We start from the raw sequence: 21,877 nt of genomic DNA, 5'->3' as shown, positions 1-21,877 counted from the left end.
TAGCAGCCCCCCCCCCCCCAGGCCCCATGGGTCAGCGGCGCCGCGCCGGTGTCGGTGCCGGGGGCCAGCGCCATCGGGGCGGCAGTCGGCCACGTGCACTCAATGGTTAGCGCTTAGCACCGGCGGCTAGCGCACGCCCGGCGTGTTATCGGCCGTGAGCCGCTCCAAAACGGCTGCAGTAACTGGTCGATATAGGCAGTAAGCAGATGAGGAGATGCAGGTGGATTGATGACCGGCAAGCTTTTGTGCTTTACGAGGGCGAAGGGTCGAAGTCGGCTGCTAAGCCGTGAGCGGGTTTTATTAGATGCCGGTTCACTATGACCGTTATCCGGGTCCTGGTACCCTGACGCACTCTTGGAGAGCCGAATTATAGCAAAACTCCATCCACGACTGTATCTATACGGCGTACGCTTTTCTGAAAACGTCTGCGTTTGGCCTTCTACGGACCCGGCCGGCCGGCCGGCCCCGATTGGCGATCCACCAGTGACGTCACTGGTAGTGTTAAGCTGATTGGCGAATAATACATGGGGAGAACCGGGACGACATCCCCCTGGCTAGAAGCGGATTAGCTATAAGCATTGGACAAATCGGGGATAGGATATATGTGCACACGCGCCCCTGATTTCTGTATCTCCGGAACGGCGTCACCGATTGTTTTTCAATTTTGGTGGGTGGCTAGAGACTCAATAGCTATAAGCTTTAGACAAGTTAGGGATGTGGCACACACATGTGAACTTGTGCACGAGCACACCTCTTCTCGCGCTTGCTCGCTCACATTGCCGAACACGGATCTGAAAAAGACCACCCCGAGCAAGAACACCCGCAGTCAGCTCAAATGATAATCTGCATACGACCACATAATTTGGACGAATAGCGTCACAACCCAGAGCCCGTGTAACCAAGCACAGATCAAAGATATATTTCAAGAAATGTGTATTTATAGTCCTCGCCGGTGGAAGGCTCAAAGAATTGGCAAACGCTTCCGACACCCCGCAGCGGCATGCTCTACGGGGATCTCATCTCACTCCACTTGCTTCACGGTCGCGATGGCCGCCGCTGATGGCGGCACATCGGCCTTCACTCTACCAAACACTTTGGTTCTCAGAAACCAATTCAGATTGACCATGTTTATAATAGGAGTTTTGATATTAAAAATCCAAAAGGCGGCCTGCCACAGCAGGAATGCTTGGTCTGGTGGCGCCGATACCACCTCCTGGGCCTCGACGAATACCGCGTCTTCCCCGCCCAGCTCTCCATTCACGATTATGGGATGGAAAGTTTTGCGGGCCTCCGTTGGCTTCCGTCGTCTCTTGGAGAATGCGCTGCAGGTTCTCCAGCTCATCCCCTGCAAAATGTTCATAACCAAATTATAGGTACACTTAACATTGCGTGGGAGAAAATGGAGGAGAAAGAATAGGAGAGAAGGAGGGAAAGTAAAGGAGGGAGAGAGGAGAGGGGAGGGGAGGGAGTGAGGAAGGAAGCAAGGAAAGATGGAAGGAAGAAATGATGGAGGAGAGGTAGGCAGATGTAACAAGGCGAACAAGACAAGACATGGACCTGATGAGTTGGCGCAGGGCACTGATAGGTACTACATTTCGGCACATGATGTGAAAATAATGTATAATGCCTCAGACTCAGCAGTCTGGAAAGTGTAGTTGTTACAGGCAAAGTGAAAACTCGGGCATTTTGCAAAATGCCTAGGCAATTTGCAAAATGCCTGACTGGCTAGGCATTTTGCAAAATGCCCAGGCAATTTGCAAAATGCCTGACCGGCCAGGCATTTTGCAAAATGCCTAGGCAGTTTGCAAACTGCCTGGCCCACCAGGCATTTTGCAAACTGCCTGAAATTATTTTCTCAGGCAGTTTGCAAAATGCCTGACATCGAACTCACACCAGCGACGATGCGTAAGCATCATTGTAAGTGCCGTCAACAGGGGTTAATCACAAGCGATACGCACCAAGTGGGAGGACACACAGTGAGACATTCTCCGGGTAGCGCTGCCGAGTTCAATGTCACTGAACCCCAGGCAGCGCGAGCGGCCCGGCCGCCGCGCCGGCTACCGGGCGCCCGGCGGCGTATTCGCCAATTGTATTACACGAATCGGGCGACCAATAGCGGGCCTCTTGAGTGACGTCAGCGTGGCGTCATACGTTCGGTCCTCGCCCTTGGTGGCGTCTTTTGAAGCTAGGTTTTAACTTAATGATATTTAAGCTACCCTAAATCTGAGGTTACCGTTGCGGAGTGGTTAGAGTATCGGACTGGTGATTTAGAGGTAGGTGGTTCGAATCCACTCGGTGACTTCAATTTTCGTGTCATCTGTCATTGTGCGTTTTTTATACATTTGCAACCGCGTGCACCTAAGAAATCAGACGTAGGAATTCTTCTAATGAATATGTTGCATAAGATAAATATTTGCAGTCCAACCGATTGGTTCGGTTTCGGTATTTTCCAATGGTCTTTGTTTGTATTTGGTTTGGTATCGGTGTTCTGATTTTCTGTGATTGACATCACTAATGCATAGTGCATACTATGCGAACGTAGCCAATGGAAAGACAAACGGTGCTAGGCGATGGCCATTGATCAATATTTCTCACTGCCAATGGGTGATAGTACGCAGCATATGACAGCGGCAGCGCTGACCTTTTGAAAGTAGGTGGGCCTTGGCAAGGTAAACTACCAAAAAGTAGCGAAAACTAAGATGAAAAGTAAAAATCGCACGCTGGTTAGCAGGCTATCAGATCGTTTTGCGTGTAAGAATCACCATGCACAAAAAAAGTTCGGCATAGCTGTTAGCGTAATCACGGGACGAGATCATCAGTTTCCAGCCGTCAAACGCGTCATCTATAGGAGCTATGCCCTAACTATAACTTTTACATTTCAGCCGCCAGGGGGATACCTAAGTCCCGTTACTTGGAATCAAAAAGATTTATATTTGACATTTATGAAGATAACTTGGGACTGGTTTTAAGTTGCATCCTCACGGCGGGCTGTCATCAATTTATCTCTATACATGTCTTATCTGATCGATTAAACAATACAGGAATCCGTTGTCATTCGAGTGTGTTTCAACTTTCATAATACCTAGCTCTTCCGACTTTGACGAATATCGACAGTGCCGTAACAAAATTTGTAGTTCAGGTATAGACTGCAACTGCAGTTCTTTTGGAACTTATTCCTTAATCAGATGAATACTTGTCAGATATTTATTGGGCGTACGATATTGGCGTGCGAACGTAGGGGCCAAAAATGCGCGTCTACGACCGACTTCTTTTGAAGGGAAAAGAACCGCTAAAGCAAGAATTGATCCACCGACCTTTCATTCCCCACAACCGAGACTCTAACCACTCGGCTACGACGACACATTCGTAACGGCCAGCCATATACAATTGCAAAAAGTCTCAACTCAAATCTAGCCTCAATGCATGCATTGTCGCGGCGGACGGCTATGACGTCGCACTAGAGATGTCGCTAGTTGGTGGGCCGATTCGTGTAATATAATTGGCGAATACGCCGCCCGGCGCGGTTTTATCGGTAAACACGCGTTAGGCCCCCGTTGCCCGCGCCACTATCACCAAGCGTTCGCCTCAGTTGGCTGTCAGCGGCCGAAACCACTCGCGTCGGCTCGTTTGTAGGGTAGGACGGCCCCTAAAAAACGCACCGACGGAGTGATAACGACGAGGTATATGGTCGGGATTAAGGATATGCAGGTTTGACGAATCTCGAAGTCGCATCTATTAAATAGGTGAGGGTGGGTGGGAAACTTGTCGCCCACTCTCTGCTCCACTCGCCGTCCGTCGCAGTCGACGACTGCCGTTCGCGCCTCTCGGCTCTCCTGCCAGCGGCGCGCCCGTTCCTACACTCCCCTTCGCACCACCCCTAGTCAGGGTCTGCCCCGCGTCTGTCGGCGGGGTGATTTATCTGTCTCCGACCCCCGTCTCCCTTTGCTCCGGTCACGTTCAGTGGCGCCCGGGCAGGGTCCTAACCTTCCATAGCCGCGTCGCCGCTATGAGTTGATTAAACACGGTTATGTTTCTAAGAGCCTTGATGACTCTGGAAATACTTTGTGTGGATATTGATGAGAAAAGAATATTCTTTCGATGTATGGTAGCTTGGTTGGCGAGCCACACGTCTACATTATCAATGCATTGTGACTGTGTAAAGATGAACATGCCCGTTGCATGTAAAACTTGTAATTTCTAAGCGTCTTTTTATTACAAAGGTGTGCACGTGGGTCGTGGATGACCAAAAACTTGATTTTCTGGAAAAGCGGAAAAGCCACATGTTCTTGTTGTCTATGGAATGTATCTCATCTCATTCCAGTGCATTGCCATTGTTTCTTAAATGCTGTTTTCCTTAAATGTACCAAAAATGGCTGATTTCTCAAGATATAGACCATTTCTTTCCACGTGACACGTGAATAACAAAAATGTTTATTGGATACACTTGTCTCTGTTCTATCGATCGCTGGCAACCCCGTGTCGCTGCGGCCCTCTCTTGCCGTAATGTAAATAAGCACGGGAAACGAAGAAAGTCGGGTCAATATTCGGCCGGTTGCCGCGTTTTTCCGCGCCCATGTTTCTCTGTGCCATGCTCCGCGCCCCATCGCAGCATTCCTACACACGAACGGCTACAACTCCGTATACGAAAATTATAGGGAGACGTTGGCTCAATCTACACCATTGAGAAGTGGTTCCATCTCGACGGAAGTGGCGCAAGACGTGGGTATATTCGTAAATATTGAATGTGTTTGGGGCTCAGGCACATGGGAGCGACATGGTCAACGCCTGTGGTAAACAAAAACGGTAAAATAAATCAATCACAACTCAGGCATTTTGCAAAATGCCTGACCCGCCAGGCATTTTGTAAACTGCCTAGGCAGTTCGCAAAATGCCTGGTGGGTCAGGCAGTTTGCAAACTGCCTAGGCATTTCGCAAAATGCCTGGCGGTCAGGCATTTTGCAAATTGCCTGGGCATTTTGCAAAATGCCTAGCCGGTCAGGCATTTTGCAAATTGCCTAGGCATTTTGCAAAATGCCCGAGTTTTCACTTTGCCTGTAACATAGTTACAAATTACACATGTATTAGTAAAGAAGTTTCTGCATTTAGATTAGAATGAATTGTTTTGAAAACATTAGACAATGCGCCTGTATCTTGTAAAAGGATTAGATTGGGCTGTATCAGGACAAAACTGGGGATGAGTCATGTGAGCTCGCAAAGTTGTGCCAGACAACTTCATGAGATCACACTGAAGGAGGGAGCTCCAGCGAATTATTTTCAGCATGCCCAGCTCGAGTGTGCAGCATGTACACTGGACTGGACCATTGTAGTGTCTGAACGTGACGCACAAAACTGAACGTGACACACCAGCGACAAAACAAAACACTACAACCATCTATTGCAAAAACAATTCATACATACCTGCAGCTGTGTGTCCCTGCATCCTGGCCTGCTGTCTTGCATGAGCGATGCTCATAATACAAATGTAGCTGTCCTTAGTCCACTTAATTCCAAAGAAGTTCATCATGTCATTTTTTGATTGAGCGTTCCTCAAGGGACCGTAGGTACCATTATCACGAGCTTCCTGAACAATACTGTGGTGACGCCCACTGCTACAGCAAGGAGGTGGTGCTTTGATGAGCTGTGGAAAAACAGACACATTTGCAGTCACCACTTCTATTATTGTTCTATGAATCCATGACAAGGCCACTTAGAATGAAAGTATGAATAACCTAGCATAAGCCCAAGTTTAACTTTTAATTAAAAACTAAAAGATATATCCTATTGGTCCCTGATTGCACAGACAATTGACTGAATAAATGATATGGCCACACTGCAAACTTCTGCAGAGCCTGTCCAGCCATCACCTTTCTAGATGCTGTAGGCAGTTCAAAGTGTCTGCATAACTGCTCTAAACAATTATTTAATCCTATTGTTTATTTTGAGATCAAATATAACCTAGTAAATAATAAATTTTGTAAATCATTAACATATTATACCACGGAAAGATTGCGCCATGATCGTCTACAAAATCTTCGTCCATTCTATGGCGATATTTCGACATTTCTGTGACAAATATGAACATAAAAGCTATTCAAACTTACAAACGTGAACTGTTCAAACTAATAAAATGCTTATTTAACCACTTAAAACCAAATTATCGGCCACTCGGCTCCAATTCCCTGACTTACCTCTACGCCGGCAGCACAGCAGTTGGCGGCGTGCCAACAGGCGACAGCGCGTTAGGGAAAAACGTTTATTACGACCGATGCAAGATGTGTGTAAAATGAATGTTCAGTTATTTATTTTTTAAAGGGACCCTCCCACCTTCAAAAAAGTTAATGAATTGGCATGAAAGTGATGTCGCTCGGTTCAGAAAGAGCAAAAACGAATATCTACCAAATTTCATCGAAAAATATTCACCGGTTTTCAAGATATTACACTTTTACTCTTGTTTACTTTTTGGGATCTCCGCTGTTCCTATAGCGACTTTATTTGAAAGTGCGGCATTTGTTGCGCGCAAGGCAGCATATACCACCGCGTGCTACAAAACGTTTTAGTCAAACATTTAAAAATCGTTAGATATCTGCGCTGACGTCACACATTCAGAGGGGTATTCCTATGCATTAGCCCCTCTGAATCAAAATGCTGCAATTTTGAAATTCAATATTTCCGATTTAAGGCATTTCTCGATGTTGTGAGTGCCGAAGCCGGTATTTGTGAGCCAGGGACCCCATTTTGGCTATCTCAACTCAAATCTAATGTTAAGGTGGGAGGGTCCCTTTAATTGGAAACGTGAAAATGCGTATAAACGAGCATTATTCGCTTTAAAAGGGCTTTGAAAAATATGATTTTTCTGAAAAAGTAAGGCAAGCAATTTATCTTTCGCGATATGAGCTAAAGTACACATCCCACGGTTTCCGGTCCATATCATTTCGGGAGGGAGAATAGAATATTGCATTTCACCTGGTAAGAAATTGTGTCGAAATGGGCATTATAACAATCGAAATGAAACACTTGAATAGTTCGGTGCACGAAAAGTAATCAAAATATTGATTACAACTCCTTATATGGTCATGCCACGCCCCGTTTTCGTGACGTCATAATCATGAACTTGATTTATCAAGTTCGTGATTACCTCCCCGTAGTTTGCCCAACTGCGATCGGCGATCGCTGGCCAAAGCGCACCACCAGGTTAGTGATAGGCGTTGGCTGTAATATCTAGTGTCGCCTATGTGTAAAAAAGGACAAGTTGATAACAAAGCCTGTTACGCCATGTTATTAACCCGCGCCCGGGTAGCCCTCAGCCAACTTGGTGGGGAGGGGGAGGGGAGGCGTATTCGGCCACACCAGGTTATCTTTGAATGTAACAAAAAAGCTGGAAAGACGCAGTAAAATCAATATATAGCTCGCTATTTTTCTTACATCATACATCATACAGGTCATTTTCGATCAAGTCATCGCTGAGGTCATTTTCGATTAGGATAGATATACATTATACATCTTACATCATACAGGTCATTTTCGATCAGGTCATCGCTGAGGTCACTGGAGGTCACCAAAAGTAAAATGATGACGAATTTTGGCTCCCGATTTTACTTCACAAATTGATTCATAACTCGGGAACCAAAGAAGCTACAGCGCCGCGGAAAAGCGAATTCGATAGCTCCTTTGAAAATCTTTCAGGTTCTCAGATTTGAGCTAAGGTCAACTAGGGTTAAGTCTCCAAAGGGCAAAAACTGAACAATCGGCGTGCTTCGGAAATAATATCACGGATGACACTAGTAACCAGCCCCATCAACGGGTCGGAGCCGGCACGGAGTTGATGTGAAGGAGAGAAGCCAACTACATCAAGAAGCGAAATCAAAGGACTTGAAACGTTCATATAGAAACCTCTGTAAGCAAAACTGGAAATATAAAGAAAAACAGCGTCATAAGTGAAACGATCAGGAGACGACATATAGTAGACGTGAGACTGAACTAAACCGAACTAAGACTATCCGAACTAAGACTAAGAAACCGAACTAAGACTAAGACTATCGTTGAGAAGTGTCCACTGGCCTGTAAAAAAACTGTGACTTCTGTACCGACTAGAAACATACAGTTGTTCACAAAGTCGGAAGCGCGTTGCAAATATGGCTAATTTAGACCAAGGATCTAATAACAATACATAAAATGACTTCTTCACGAACTAAGTAGAACAATCTGATCAGTAAATTACGTAAATTCAACTTCGAATTGAAAACAAAAGACAAACTCTGAGAGCCTGATGCTCCGTCCGCAGCCACAATGTGCAGGAAGTCACTCGCACAAAGAGGCGACGATATCCTGCCGGGGACAAGTGAGTGCCGTCCCTTGCAAACATGCCCTGCCGACCACCGAGCTGATGCCGACTTCCGATGCAGAACTGACGGCCCAGGTGGCGGAGCACGGTGACGTTGTCCCACTCCCGAAGGGCAGCGGCGATCTTCATCTCGGCCTTATAGGAGCCGACAGCTCCGGTGCCGCGCCAACATGACTTGCTGTAGTCGCACGCGCGCCCTTTAATGCGGGGAGTAGGGCCCAGAATCAGGACCCTGTCCTCCCCACATGCTGCGCTTTACGTCGTCCTCGGAGAGCCCCCGACCACCGTATAGTCGGTCAAATATGTATCTTTCCCGGCCGCCAAGTGGCGCTACGGTCTGGATTCGATAGTTGGCTGAGCCCACACCCCAGCTGCCCTGGCGGCTCTGGCGGCCCTGTGACGTCACGCGCGGGGGGCGGAGCTACACAGCGGCCGGCTGGAGAGTGACCGCAGACCAGCACTGGACGGCCTCGCCGCCGGGTGCTCCGGCGGGTCTGGCCGGGAGAGGCGAGCAAGCGGATGCGTTAGGAATCTAACGAATGTGAGGGCAGCGCGATGGTCTAATGATGGCTGTGCTTTCATGCGCCGTGTAAATTGTAGACTGAGTGCTATGAGCTATCAAAGGATTATCTGGTGTTTCAACAGGGGTCGCTGACCTAAAAATTAAGATGGTTGCTCTTGATACGATCGAATGCTTGGTGATATGATGATTAGCGCAAGAGAAATATTTAATCGAATTATGACCGGTTATTTTTTGATAAAGCAAAAACTTTTTTCTTTTTTTTTTGGCATTAACGGGAAAGCGTTAAGCCATATCTACTGAAAATCTTAACCTGCGCCGGGCCGGGGGGGGGGGGCGATTTGCGCCCCCCCCCCAGGTTTTTCGCAGATAGCCGAAAAACGGCGGCGTGCAGCGCCACCAAATTTTGCATACCTGTTTTTCCATCTATTGCGCATACTGTGTGCGAATATTGACCTTATATGACTTAAGGTCAGGTCAACAGGTCGGTTTGAGTGACCTAACGTCACAAAAAGTTTGAACTTGCACCAAAGCTACAACTGTTGACCGATCGATATGAAACTTTCAGGAGTTAGTAAGGGTGACAATATCCACAAAATGTATGTCTCGGATTTTTTTATCTATGACCTGAGGTCAGGTCAATCTCACAACCTCCCCATTATAAGTCAATGGGATAAATTTCAACTTCATCTGAATGCCACCCGATCCACACAATATATTCAGGATCATGGTGTTGCAGGTCCCTGGTGGTCATTCTACCGAAAGATGTCACCGGTGACCTTTGGAAGGTGTCGCTAGGTCATCCGAGGTCACCTGAGGTCACCAGCGGGGGTTTTCTGCAATAACTTTTGAATGAATAGAAATAGAGACTCCGTTCGACGTTTATCATGTTTGTCTGATCAATGCGGATCGAATGATATGCAACATGACCTATTTCAGTCAGGTCATGACCTTGACCTTAGGTCAAATTTTCAACTTGACCTTTCGAGGTCACATGATATAGCTTTCGATGCGCTTTGACAAGCTAAGAACGATGACGTTCGAATCGATCCTTTATCTTGTCTGGATCAAAAGCTATTTAAGAAAAAGTATCAGAAGTAAAAACGTTTTTTATCGCTCTTTCGAACGCCGCCTACCGCTTGTCTCTACGACGCTCAGGAGTCGAGTTAGACGGGGGGGGGGCGTAAAACCGCCCCCTCCTAAAACCGCCTGTTGTGTTACAGATAGAGCACCGGCCCGGCGCAGATTAAACGTTTTCCTTGATTCTTTTGTCGTTTCATAATGATATATTTTATAAAATTTTAATATCATTATATCAAAAATAGGTAAATGTATAAATAGCGCTATGGCATCGCGAGAAATCTGCAAGGCCAGCCTAGTCATGACGACCAGCCGGCCACTCGCTAAACAACCTAAAATAACTTTACCTATTGAAACTTTACCGGGCTCTCCTTCTGCAGCGAATCTGTTTAACCATTTCCGGATCGTTATTGGCGTTCTGCCAACTTGATGTGCGATTTCTGCAACCGTTCTACCCTCATCACTCAACTGAATAATTCTCCCCTTTTCAAAAACGGTGCAGTGATACGGCATCTCAAACCTAGAGCGACTACACTCAAGTTCAAGCTAACGGTCTCCACTCTCCAATTCAGATACCTATCGAAACCTTTCCGCGACCCGGTGCTGTGGCTCAATCAGTGGGCCAGCTGGCCGCAGACCATACCCGCAGGGCATGAACCTTTGACCATATTAGGTCAACACGCCGTGGCCCCAGCCCGCTCGCCAGGTCCGCGCTCATTGGCCGACGCGGCAACCGCACAACCTGTCCCCTCCCCTCCGTAGTACTCGCAGCGGCCGGCGGATTCAGCCAAGTTACCGACCTGCCCAGCGTAGGGAGGGCCGGCCGGGAAAGATACATATTTGACCGACTATACACATCGTTGCCGCCGCACCACAGGATCACTGTGCCACGACGTTGTCCCGTGGCGCGGCAGTGATGACGCCAGCGAGCGATCTTCCCACCAGCTGTAGCAGCCAGGGTGCGAAAAGTGGCGAGGTTAAGTATGGTGTCGGGGGCATCCACCGCCATCCTTGAGTCTCGGGCGATGGAGTCTGCGAGGACGAGATGGCACGACCCCGGGGCGTACCGAACTTCTCTTTTCTCGGTTGGCTCCTCCGGAGCAGGTGGGTGGTGCTCCGGAGCCGACAGCTCCGGAGCACCACCCAACTGGGCTCTTAGGTTGGCACTTTAGCCTCTACATAGAGCCTTGAGGCGTCGCCACGTCTTTCGGCACTTGCTTTTCCCCATCTGAAAATGAAAGCATGTTAAAACTTCACAAGCAGTACCAAAGTAAAATGATCTTAACATAGTCGACTGCATCTAAGTAAATAAGAAGAAAAGGGGAAAAGATCTGATAAAGGCAGCATTTTATTTTTGTGTAACATTCCAATCTAATTTTGTTAAATTAGGCATATTGGCAGCAATGGCAAATAAGTAATGGTAGGTACCAGAAATTTAGCAAAAGAAAACCTTGTGACACATCCAAACAGCATGCAGCAAATGATACGAGTGCGAAGTTAGTCCTCGTCTGAGTACCAATGCACAATGAAAGTGTTCCTAGAAAATACCAATTAATTTATTACTATGATGGGGTACAGTCAAAACGACTACAAACTATGAGCTCAAAGCTATGTAAATGCATGACAGCAAATAGCAGTGACTCATAATGTTGTTATCAAACAGCAGAACACCATTAACCCGCGCCCCGCTGGCAGGGACGGCGCCACGGATTTCGCCTTGCGGGGGCAGGTTTTCAGAAAAAGGGCCCAAACAGGATGGGGCCCAAACTTTCCGAAATATCGTCAATACCCGGTTACCGTCAATACTATGCAAGCCTTTACATTTGTACCTTAACCTACCATTCCCACAAACGTTGCCTGCTGCATAATAACTTTTGTGTTAAAAGCACATTCTTAACCCTCGCCCGTCTTGGTGTTTTTCCAGCCACGAACGTATAGGGGATGGGAGTCCGTTGGGCCCCCTTTTGCTGTTTCGCCCCGACCTTCGCAGAAAAAACGACAACGAGCGTGCTGCCCGTGACTAGAGGAAGCCGATGATATCCAATTTTAAGGTCCTTGGTCATCGGCTAATCTTCCAGGTCAGGTCAATGACCTAACAGTCGGGAAAATCGGTACATTTTAGAACGTCGTAAAGGGTGGCTGCTGTTTTTTTTGGGGGGGGGGTGATGATCACGAATATAATGTTAGTTATGATCATAGATGATGTCTTCATGCATTTATGCCACATCGGGTCAGGTCAGGTCAACCAATAAAGGAATTTTGCCGGGCATTAATAGTAGGTGACAACCGCCTCTGACAGCTTCGTAACATGTTACGAAGGCACCAAAGTTACTTTGTAAATGTTCAAATGATTGCTAAATTCGAATTCAGCTCCAAAAACTAGCCTAGAGACTTGTAAAACTCGAAAAAAGTAAACCGAGGTCATCAAAGGTCAATGACCTGACCTGACGTTCCGGTGACCTTGACACCCACCCTAATGCATGGGAGCAACATCATATACCATGTCTGGACGCTTGAAACCACGAAAAGACTGCAAACGCGCGGCTAATGCGAGCCGACATACGCTGAATCGCGATTCCGGCCAAACATGATCTCGAAAAGAAGGTCACAGGTCAAAGGTCATTAGGGTCATGGTTATTAAATTTTTAGGATAGGTGTACAATTGATTAACGCGAGGGTACTGAAATTTCGTCACGATCAGCCGCTCTTTACGCGAGTTATTCGCGAAAAACCGAGGGGGTCCGTTCGACAACAGGCAAGACATTGTTCTTATGGTAACATGAATACTGAATAGGTAACCTTTTTTGTTGGAAGCTGTTTTCTATCCTGACCAACGAATTCCACGCAAACAACCTGAATCAGCCTGAGCAGTCAAAATTCTGAACAAAAGCGTGTTTTCAATACTCGAGTTTATCATGCCCTGCCTCCCAGCTGGAAAGTGACTCGGACGGACAGTGGCTCAAATAGGAGCTCGGCTCGACAGGGCCGGCCCAAAAACACCGGTACACATATGACACAGGACACATGCCTCGGGTAATGCCCTTAAGTTAACCTAACGGCCCTCGCATGAGTGGTACCTATGGGCCCTCTTAAGTATGGTACGGTTGACCCCGAAGGTTGACCGGCGGCCAGGGTTTAGTGCGGCGTACTCGCGGGCGATTTCGATATCAAAGGGACCTTATGAGGTCTAGTTCCTATGTTCCCCCAAGACTGGATATGGGCCCTCTGAGGTCTTGAAGGGGCATTCGGAGACCTGTTACGCCCCATTAGGTCTAGTATGGACATTCTCTGAAGCCTGGTATAAGCACTTTGTGGCCTGATAGGGACTTCCGAGGTCTGTTAGGGTCTATGCGGCCTGAAATTGGCCTTCTGAGGCCTTGTAGGTGCCCTCTGCGGACTGGTCTGGGCCTTCGGAAACCAGTCAGACTCAGGTCCCTATTAAGTCTATTATGAACCTTCTAAGGCATAGTAGAGGCCTCAGAGACCTGGCTTGGCCCCTTGAGACCTGATATGGTCCTTCTGAAGCCTGGTTTGGGCCTCTGAGGCCTGGTATGGGCCTTCTGAAGTTCGGTAATTCCTCAGTTTGGCATGGCCATTGGAGCCCGGTAAAGGCCCTTTCTTGACTGGTAGGGACCCTCAGAGGCTTGATATGGGCCTTTTTATACTACCAGGGGGCTTCTGAGGTGTGGTATGGAGTGGACCCTCTCAGACATTTTAAGGACCTTAGCAGACCTTTCGATGGCCCTCTCAGCACTGTTGTTGGCCCTCTAATGACTGGTATGGACCGTCTCAGGTATGATACGGGCCCTCCCAGTTCTTGCAAGGGTCCTCTCAGTACTGCTGCAGGCCCTCGCATGAGTGGTATGGGCCCTCTCAGGTATGGTACGGGCCCTCCTAGTCATTGCAACAGTCCTCTCAGTACTGCTGGGGGCCCTTTCATGATTGCCATTGACTGACACAACCTTCAATAATATGTCAGGGTACGGGCTCTCACATAACTTGTGGTGGCCCCCTCAGTACTGTTATGGGCCCTGCTGTGGGCCCTCTCAGTACTGATATGGGCCCTGTCACGGCTGGTATGGGCCCTCTCAGGCATTTTACAGGCTCTCGCACTCCTTCCAAGGTCTATCTCAGCATCGCTGCGGGCCCTGTCATGACTGTTATGGGCCCTCTCCTTCTCAGGGATAATATGGTGTACCTCCCAGACCTTGCCTGGGCCCTTGCATATATTGAATGGGCCCTCTCAGACGTGGCATGGGCCCTCTTTGGCCCGGGCCCTTTCTACAGCCTGGGAAGATAGGACAGGGCCACAGTCACCCAAGATACAAAATAAATGATTTTCTTTCACATTTTTTTGGTAAACTGGGCCCTTTTCCAAAAACATGGGCCAAAGCCCGTAAGTTTTCTCTTGGCGGCGACACCTTGAGAAGGCCCCCTTTGGCTTGATTCCCCACTCCTGAAGTCATTTCTACAGCTCTGCCCAGAAGTCTTCTTTCTGCACAGCCAGAGAGTATTCCGTCCATACCTGACCTGCTGGCTGAAAGAGGGCCCCAGTGTTCAGAGTTGGGGGGGGGGGGGCGGCTGCCCCCCCTGCCCCCCTGTGGCGCCGTCCCTGCCCGCTGGGCTATTCAGCCATACGCGCCCTGCTGGGGGGGGGGGGGGGGGAGGGCAGATTCTGCCCCCTGTCTAACTTCCGAACCGATGGTCGTAGAAAGACGGGGAAAAACGGCAATCGAAAGCTCTCAATAAGGCAGATCTAAAGAGCCCAATTTTTTTGCTAAAGTAGGTCAGAGGTCAGGTCAAGGGTACAAAATGAAAGTTACTACAGTATCGGCCTTGCACCGTAGTTTCCGAAGAATGAACTGAGACTGATTGCCCGAAACGCGTGCATACAATATCATTCAAAGGCCAAGGTCATGTCAGGTCACCAAAAACAAAATATAAGAAAAGGGCATGTACGACACATGTTTTATGTGTCATTTTATTCATATAATTCAATAGGCACACTCAATAAGTGATATGGACCACCTCTGGATGAATTTCAGGTCGAGGTCAGGTCAAGGTCAGGTCAAGTGAGGTCAAATTTTGAAGTGGGTTGTTAAGGCCTAAAAAGGTGTCTATGTGATGCAGTTTTTCACGGCGAATCGAATGGTGCTATTTTTGTTTCCGTACGAGGTCTAGAAATTAAAAAAAAATCAAAAATTTTGTGGGTTGTGACGTCATAAAATTTTGAAGTACTTCCACATTTTTGAACAGATTCTTCTCAAAATTGGTATGTAGGTGCACCTTCGACATATATTCCGTTTTTCTCGATACACTCCAAATTTTGGATTTTATAATTACTTTTCCAAAAAGTAAGTTTTTTGAAAAAAAATCGGCCAAAATCAAAATTTTTCAAAAAACCGAGATAGCCATTTGATAGACAAAGTAGAATCACGTATAACCTTTTTTGTTACGTCTTGATTCCCTTACAAATGGAGATGTCAGCGGCGTTTGAAATTTTGCCGTTTTTGTGGCGAAAATGGCGAACATGACGTCACTAAAACGTCACTTTCTCAAAAAAAATTCGACGGATTTCGCTCATATTTTCAGGAAACGTCTTAAATTCATGTATGATAACCCTCGTCCGTATAGGGGGGGGGGGGGGGTCGAACGGACCCCCCCATGGTTTTTCGCGAATAACTCGCGTAAAAAGCGGCCGATCGCGACGAAACTTTCAGTACCCTCGCGGTCATCAATTTCACACCTACCCTGAAAATTTCATGACCCTGACCCAAATGACCTTTGACCTGTGACCTACTTTTCGAGACCATGTTTGGCTGGAATCGCGATTCGGCGTATGTCGGCTCGCATTAGCCGCGCGTTTGCAGTCTTTTCGTGGTTTCAAGCGTTCAAACATGTGATATGGTGTTGCCCCCATGCATTAGGGTGGGTGTCAAGGTCACCTGAAGGTCAGGTCAGGTCATTGACCTTTGATGACCTCGGTTCACTTTTTCGAGTTTTACATGTTTCTAGGCCAGTTTTTGGAGCTGAATTCGAATTTAGCAACCATATGAACATTTACGAAGTAGTTTTGGTGCCTTCGTAACATGTTACGAAGCTGTCAGAGACGGTTGTCACCTACTACGAATACCCTTACTGGTTGACCTGACCTGACCTGACCCGACCTGGCCTAAATACATGAAGACATCATCTGTGATCAAAACTAACATGATATTCGTGATCAGCACCCCGAAAAACCCCATAGCAGCCACACTTTACGACCTTCTAACAGGTCCTGATTTTCCCGACTTTGGGTCATTGACCTGACCTGGAAGGTCAACCAATGACCTAGGACCTTAAAATTGGGTATCATCGGCTTCCTCTCGTCACGGGCAACACGCTCGTTTTTTTCCGCGAAGCTCTAGCTCGATCAGGGGCCAAACGGCAAGGGGGGGGGGGTCCAACGGACCCCCCCCCCCCTTATACGTTCGCGGCTGGAAATACACCAATACGGGCGAGGGATAAGGTACTGAAATTTTGACGTCGCTGGCGTAACGCGTTTAGATGTTATTGGCGAAAAACGGGAGGGGGCAGAGTCTGCCCCCAGCGGGGCGCGGGTTAACGGAAGTAGGAAAACAAAGTTTTTTTTTGCATGCTGTGACATGCACCTTGGCTGAAATTGTGTGGAGTTAGCAAGGGGGCTGTTCAGAAAGCTGACCAGTGTTGACCAATTGAAAATATAATGTGATGCCTACCAACACACAACAATGACATAGCATTGTAATGTCAATGGCAAAGCAATGCATTTCAAAATAAATAATCGATGCTTGAATATCACCATGGATTCACAAAAAAATATTTTTCACCCTGATATGCCCAACATAAGTGCCTACCGTTGTATCATATGCGAAAAGAGCTCAACAAGTTCAACGCAACGCACGTTCTTTCAAAACTGATTTTGACACTTTGGCGCAATTATTGTCGACAATATGTGAGGGAAAGTTACCACTAAATCAAATACGCTCTCTCGTTAGCGTGTTGCGAGCTTTCCAAGCCATCTCGAAAATAGGTATCGGAGGGTCGGCATCTCGGGCATCCCATCCCCACCCTTCAGCCGACGAGGTTTAAATGTATGTTAACATGGTCAATGATGGTAAAGACGTGGTACCTGAAAAGTTAAAGCAGTAACTTGTCTATGCAACAATGAGTAGGATGAATCGATCCCGGATATTACAAAGCTATCCGATGATGAACTATCTGCTGGATAAGCGCGACCTCACCTCTTAGCGATCCCCACGGTTGTACATACGCTTGCGCTTGGCATTGCGCTCATTGCGCTCATTTTGGGGCTCCGCTCGCTTGGTTGTATCTTTGCGGCTGCGCTGGATTTCCTGGAGACGGAGGTGGGTGCGCGTGACGGCATACTGCCTGATCACACAGTGATTGATGGCGGCGTACACTTCATCTCCAGTGTGTCTCGGAGCCGCCTGATGATGCCTGGGCCGCGGTCGATGTCCGTTCCGTGCATGGAGCAAAACACGACATCGAAGGCCTGTACTTCCTGAAACCATTTGTCCGAGGGTATATACAGGCCTCCGCGGCTCAGCTCAAACAACCATTCACAGTCGGGACCAGCTCCGCCCGGCGGGCACTGGCTGGACAGGGTGCCCAGGCTGCTGTCCACAGAGCGGAGCTTGTAGGCCAGGTACCCGGCCACGTACGCCAGCCCCTCCCGACTGAACTCTGAACCGGTGGTCTCAGGTCTTTCTCTGGCAGCTCAGGTCTTTCTCTGTGCTGAGAGTTTGCGGCCTCCAGCAGCTGAATAATGTCCTGGAGCTCCGCGTCCACGGAGGCGACCGAGGTATTTTCGTCAGCGAGGTCGTGCACGACTGCGGCGCTCAAGTAGGCAGGGGAGTCCTCCTCCATTGCTACTGAGGCGCCAGACGTCGATGGGCGGCTCCTGGAGCCAGCTGCCACCGCTGGTGACGAGCCCAAGAGGATGAGGCAAACACGTGTCTCAACTCAGGTGGGGTTGGGTTGATGTTCGTTCCTCCCATGCCCCTTACCTGTGAAAAGAAGTTCTCCACGAAGTCCTGTGTCAGCCGGGACGTCAATATGTACGACAGCTCGGCCCCATGTCGCTGACAGAGGGCACTGTGGAGTCCTCGGAGGGCGGTCGACGACATGATAAAGCCGTTCTGGAAGGGCAGCCGACCCCTGTTTCCGACCACACGGGCGTTCAGGCCTCGGTCGGAGTACAGGAAGCCACGGTTTGTTGGCGACAGGTCGCACACTATGGCCACGACCTGGTATCCGGCGTCCTCCACGGCGGCGATGGCCGAGAACATGATCTCGCGGGTCATCGGCTGGTCAAAGTCGAAGTACACTGGCTGTTTCCAGTGACTGCACAGGCCGCGCACCATCAGCACCTGGACTTGTTTGCACGGGCCGTAGACCCTGTCTTCCGTCGAGTCGTAGCAGACACGGTGGTCCACCGTCATCTCGTCGAAAAAGACAGCATCACGCAAGGGCATCACGAACCGTTCGATATCCAGGAGGGTGTCCCGGACACTGCGCATGATCAACGAGCAGTCCATCCAAGATACCTAAAAGAAACAGGTAGGTCGGGTGTTTTGAGTAAAGCCCTGGTGACGTCACGGACATTTCTTATATGGAGAATTTCGCCTTTAAGGAAAATATTCTACAAACGAAAATTTGTATTTTATAAGCAAAAAAATACAGTCTTTCAATTTCAATATGAAACTTATATAACTTAATTACAAAACTTGAAATCCTTTGAGTGTTCGTCCCAACCCCCTGCTATACCCTTGGTCACGTGACTAAAATGATAAACTTTGCGTTTTACAATGTTATGACTTAAACAGAAGTAATAAATATTAAAAGTGTACTATTTATGATGTTTTAGGCAGAAATCGTGTAAATATATCCTTAAATTATATATAATCTGTTGAAAAGAAGTCACGTGATGTTACCAGATTGTGCTCGGACAGCATCTTCTTGAACTTCGATTTCGAGTACTTTGTACCTCCATAGAGGCCTAATAACGGACGTTTTCAGTTATAAAATGAAGCGCTGAATCTAACAAGGGCAAAATGTAATCATGTGTTGCCCTTCAGGCTTGGCTATCCTGGCATGAACTTTGGCCAGTTTGTGTGCAAAGCCCAAGATTCCTTTACTACTCAGGTTGGTTCACTAGGGAAATAAAGGCGCCGTGGTGACGTCATCAGAGGAAATCCTTCACATTCAAATGAAGGGGTGATTTGAATTGCTGATTTTGGCTCGATATAGTCCTACTTTTTAGTTTCAGTACCATTTATCGTGATGAGGCGAATTCATTGTTACATTAGTACATCTTTTGATGACATAAGCCTTGATTTTTTCTCCAGCTCGCCCGAAAGATGATGAAATTTGCATGCATGCCTAAGGGTGAAGGATTCTGCCGCCGTGGTGACGTCACGGTAAAGGAATTCTGGAGCTCGTGAACGGGGGCTGTGCAAAGCCTATGGTGAAGGGAAAACTTCACGCCCAGCTGACGTCACAGACCTCGGCTACCAAATCGTGTCCGGTGGGGGTCGAGTCCATCAGTCCGGGTGGAGTCTGAAAGGCCCGTGTCTAGGTGCGAAGCGTCGTGAGCCCAGACAGAGGGAAGTGAAGCTTGTCCCTCAGGTACCGGTAGCACCGGAGGGACACGCAGCGGATGGAGAGGGCACGAACGATGTCCTCTTCGGCCCATTGCTTTTGGCCCTTGGTTTGCAGCCGGGAGGCCTGCGTGTCGGTGAATACCTCGCCGATAGCACGGCGCAGCTCGGCGAGCTCACGCTGCACCGCCGACAGCTCGGCCTCCAGGCTGGCCTTCTCCGCCTTCCGCACTCTCTCTGCCGCGGCATGGTCACGGCGCATGCTATCTATCTTCTTCTTTCTGCTTCTACTATCTTCTTTCTATCTGTGCCGCCTTCCGAGCCACGAAGGCCTTGTGTTTTTTGCGCGAGTTGCTGAGGTCGCCCTTCCACAGCCGGCATCTCATCGGCGTCCGGACATGACCAACTCTGAAAAACAGGGCATCAGCATCAGGTGGCATCACAGTGCATGTAATTAAACACACTTCTAGTTAATCTAGTATGTCTCCACAGGAATAAGAAATGGCATTAAATGCAAGGAATTCAGTAGTGAAATATGTCCTGCTGTTTGAAGTTCAGTTGTCTGTGTTAGAACGATAATTACATCCTAAATGTTTACATCAGGATACTTTTATGACCAACCCTGCCTTATTATGCTTTGGATATAATTTATAAGACATAAATCATATCCAAAGCATCACCCAAAAAGAGGTGCTTACGGCCCACGGTTCTGGTACTTACCGCGGCGATGTGCTCCAGCGTCTCTTTGGTGTTCCAGAGCTCAACACAGCACTGCCCCTCCTTGGAGTGGAATGGCTGTGGAAATTGTTTTAAGTGAATGGCGATGGCTTTCTACACTTAAAAAAGCGTCTACACTTAAGAAGCTCGATATTTGATACAGAAAGATGATAGGAAAAAGGTCCAGTACATTAAAAATACAGCAAAAAAGTCTCACTCTGGAAATACTTGTAGTCACTAAGTACTGAACAACATAGCAGGTAGTCATTTGCTAGGTAACATCAGAAAGTCAATTCACCTGTGAGGTCGCTTTGGCGTGGCAGGTGTGACATAGTCATGATCCGAAAAGTCGAGGGCATGAAGTGGCCGGCGTCGTCAGTCGGCGAGCCACTGTCGGCCGGCTGGCCGGCGTCGGTCGGCGGCTCCCCGATGGCCAGTGAGACAGCGGCGTCGGCTGACAAGCCACCGTTGGCGGGCGATCTGAATAACAGCAAGCAGCTGAATCAGTTAATGTAGCGTTCATTGCAAAGTGCAATCCTAGACACCAATCTCAGCACACCACTTAATACTATTTATAACTTAAATGAATTGCATATCTGTTTCAATTAACATCAAACTACCACCATTTGTGGAATAACTGTCTTAACCCGCGGGTTGCTGGGGGGGGGGGGCGTTAAACGCCCCCACTTTTTTCCCCGGGCCATAGCATAAAAACGGCGCGCCGCAGGCGCGCCAAATTTTGGGTACCTGTAGGGAATTGATTGAAGTTTATTGTGACAAAGTTTCAAAAAAATCGGTCGGAAAATTTTTGAGATATCGAGGTTTTAGTGACGTCATAATTTCTGAGTTTTTGACCAAAAACGGCATATGTTCAAAAAATCATATAAAATCACAGAACAGACATATAGACATGCCGTAAACACCATTAGACTGCCAATACCATGAACAATCAAATGGCTATCTCCGATTATTGATTATCGTTCCGCATTTTCCAAAATCTTGAACTGAATCTTGGCAATTTCTCGTGACTACTTCACGACCATGATACATGAATTTCTTAAATTGAGCTTTTTGAGCCAACCACGTACACATATGATAAAATGAATGTCACCATCGTGTTCTGTGCTCAAAATTACCCATAAAACATGTGTCACAGGCTGCGAATATCAGTTTTGATTTTCAGGGATATGTGCCTACCCGGTTGACCTGACCTTGACCCTGACCTATGCTTGACTGACCCCTACATGGAGATGACACTCTTGTAGGCCTTATATGATGCATTGTGCAGCGTTTTGACAGAGTTTATGACGAGAGGCGCCCATTGCGAAGCCCTGAAGTCCATGCTACTGAAAGCCCGATTTCAGGTGTTTGACCTGACCTTGACCCGACCTGTGACCTCAAAATTCAACTTAAAAGTACTCATCTGAAGCGTCTCGTCGCGCTCTTTCGTTTGCCGCCTCGTGCGTTTTGCTGCGCCTATTGGTTCTCGAGTTATCGGCTGGGGGCGTTTAACGCCCCCCCCCCAGCAAACGGTGGGTGGCGAAATACCCCAGCAACTGCCGGGTTAAACTGTTAAAT

The 21,877-nt window shown here is 47.9% G+C and overlaps 1 protein-coding gene and 1 long non-coding RNA gene across 2 annotated transcripts in view; both read right to left on the bottom strand.

The window, feature by feature from the left end:
- Nucleotides 1-1,134: 1,134 nt before the first annotated feature.
- On the bottom strand, nt 1,135-6,300 carry LOC122387510. The gene is made up of 3 exons (XR_006257609.1): nt 6,189-6,300; nt 5,419-5,638; nt 1,135-1,345 (listed from the first exon to the last, which is right to left on the bottom strand). It is a non-coding gene; the product is annotated as an uncharacterized LOC122387510 (long non-coding RNA).
- Nucleotides 6,301-19,872: 13,572 nt separating this feature from the next.
- Nucleotides 19,873-21,877, bottom strand: part of LOC122387949 (uncharacterized protein K02A2.6-like) — a 39,242-nt gene continuing 37,237 nt past the window's right edge. The window contains exon 4 of the mRNA XM_043378660.1: nt 19,873-19,990. Coding sequence (XP_043234595.1) covers nt 19,873-19,990 — 118 coding nt within the window. The remainder of the gene's footprint in view (nt 19,991-21,877) is intronic.

Source organism: Amphibalanus amphitrite, unplaced genomic scaffold (assembly GCF_019059575.1).
Source record: "Amphibalanus amphitrite isolate SeventyFive unplaced genomic scaffold, NRLGWU_Aamphi_draft 000017F_arrow, whole genome shotgun sequence".
Taxonomy (NCBI): Eukaryota; Metazoa; Arthropoda; class Thecostraca; order Balanomorpha; family Balanidae; genus Amphibalanus; species Amphibalanus amphitrite.
This window is presented reverse-complemented; position numbering and strand designations above follow the sequence as displayed.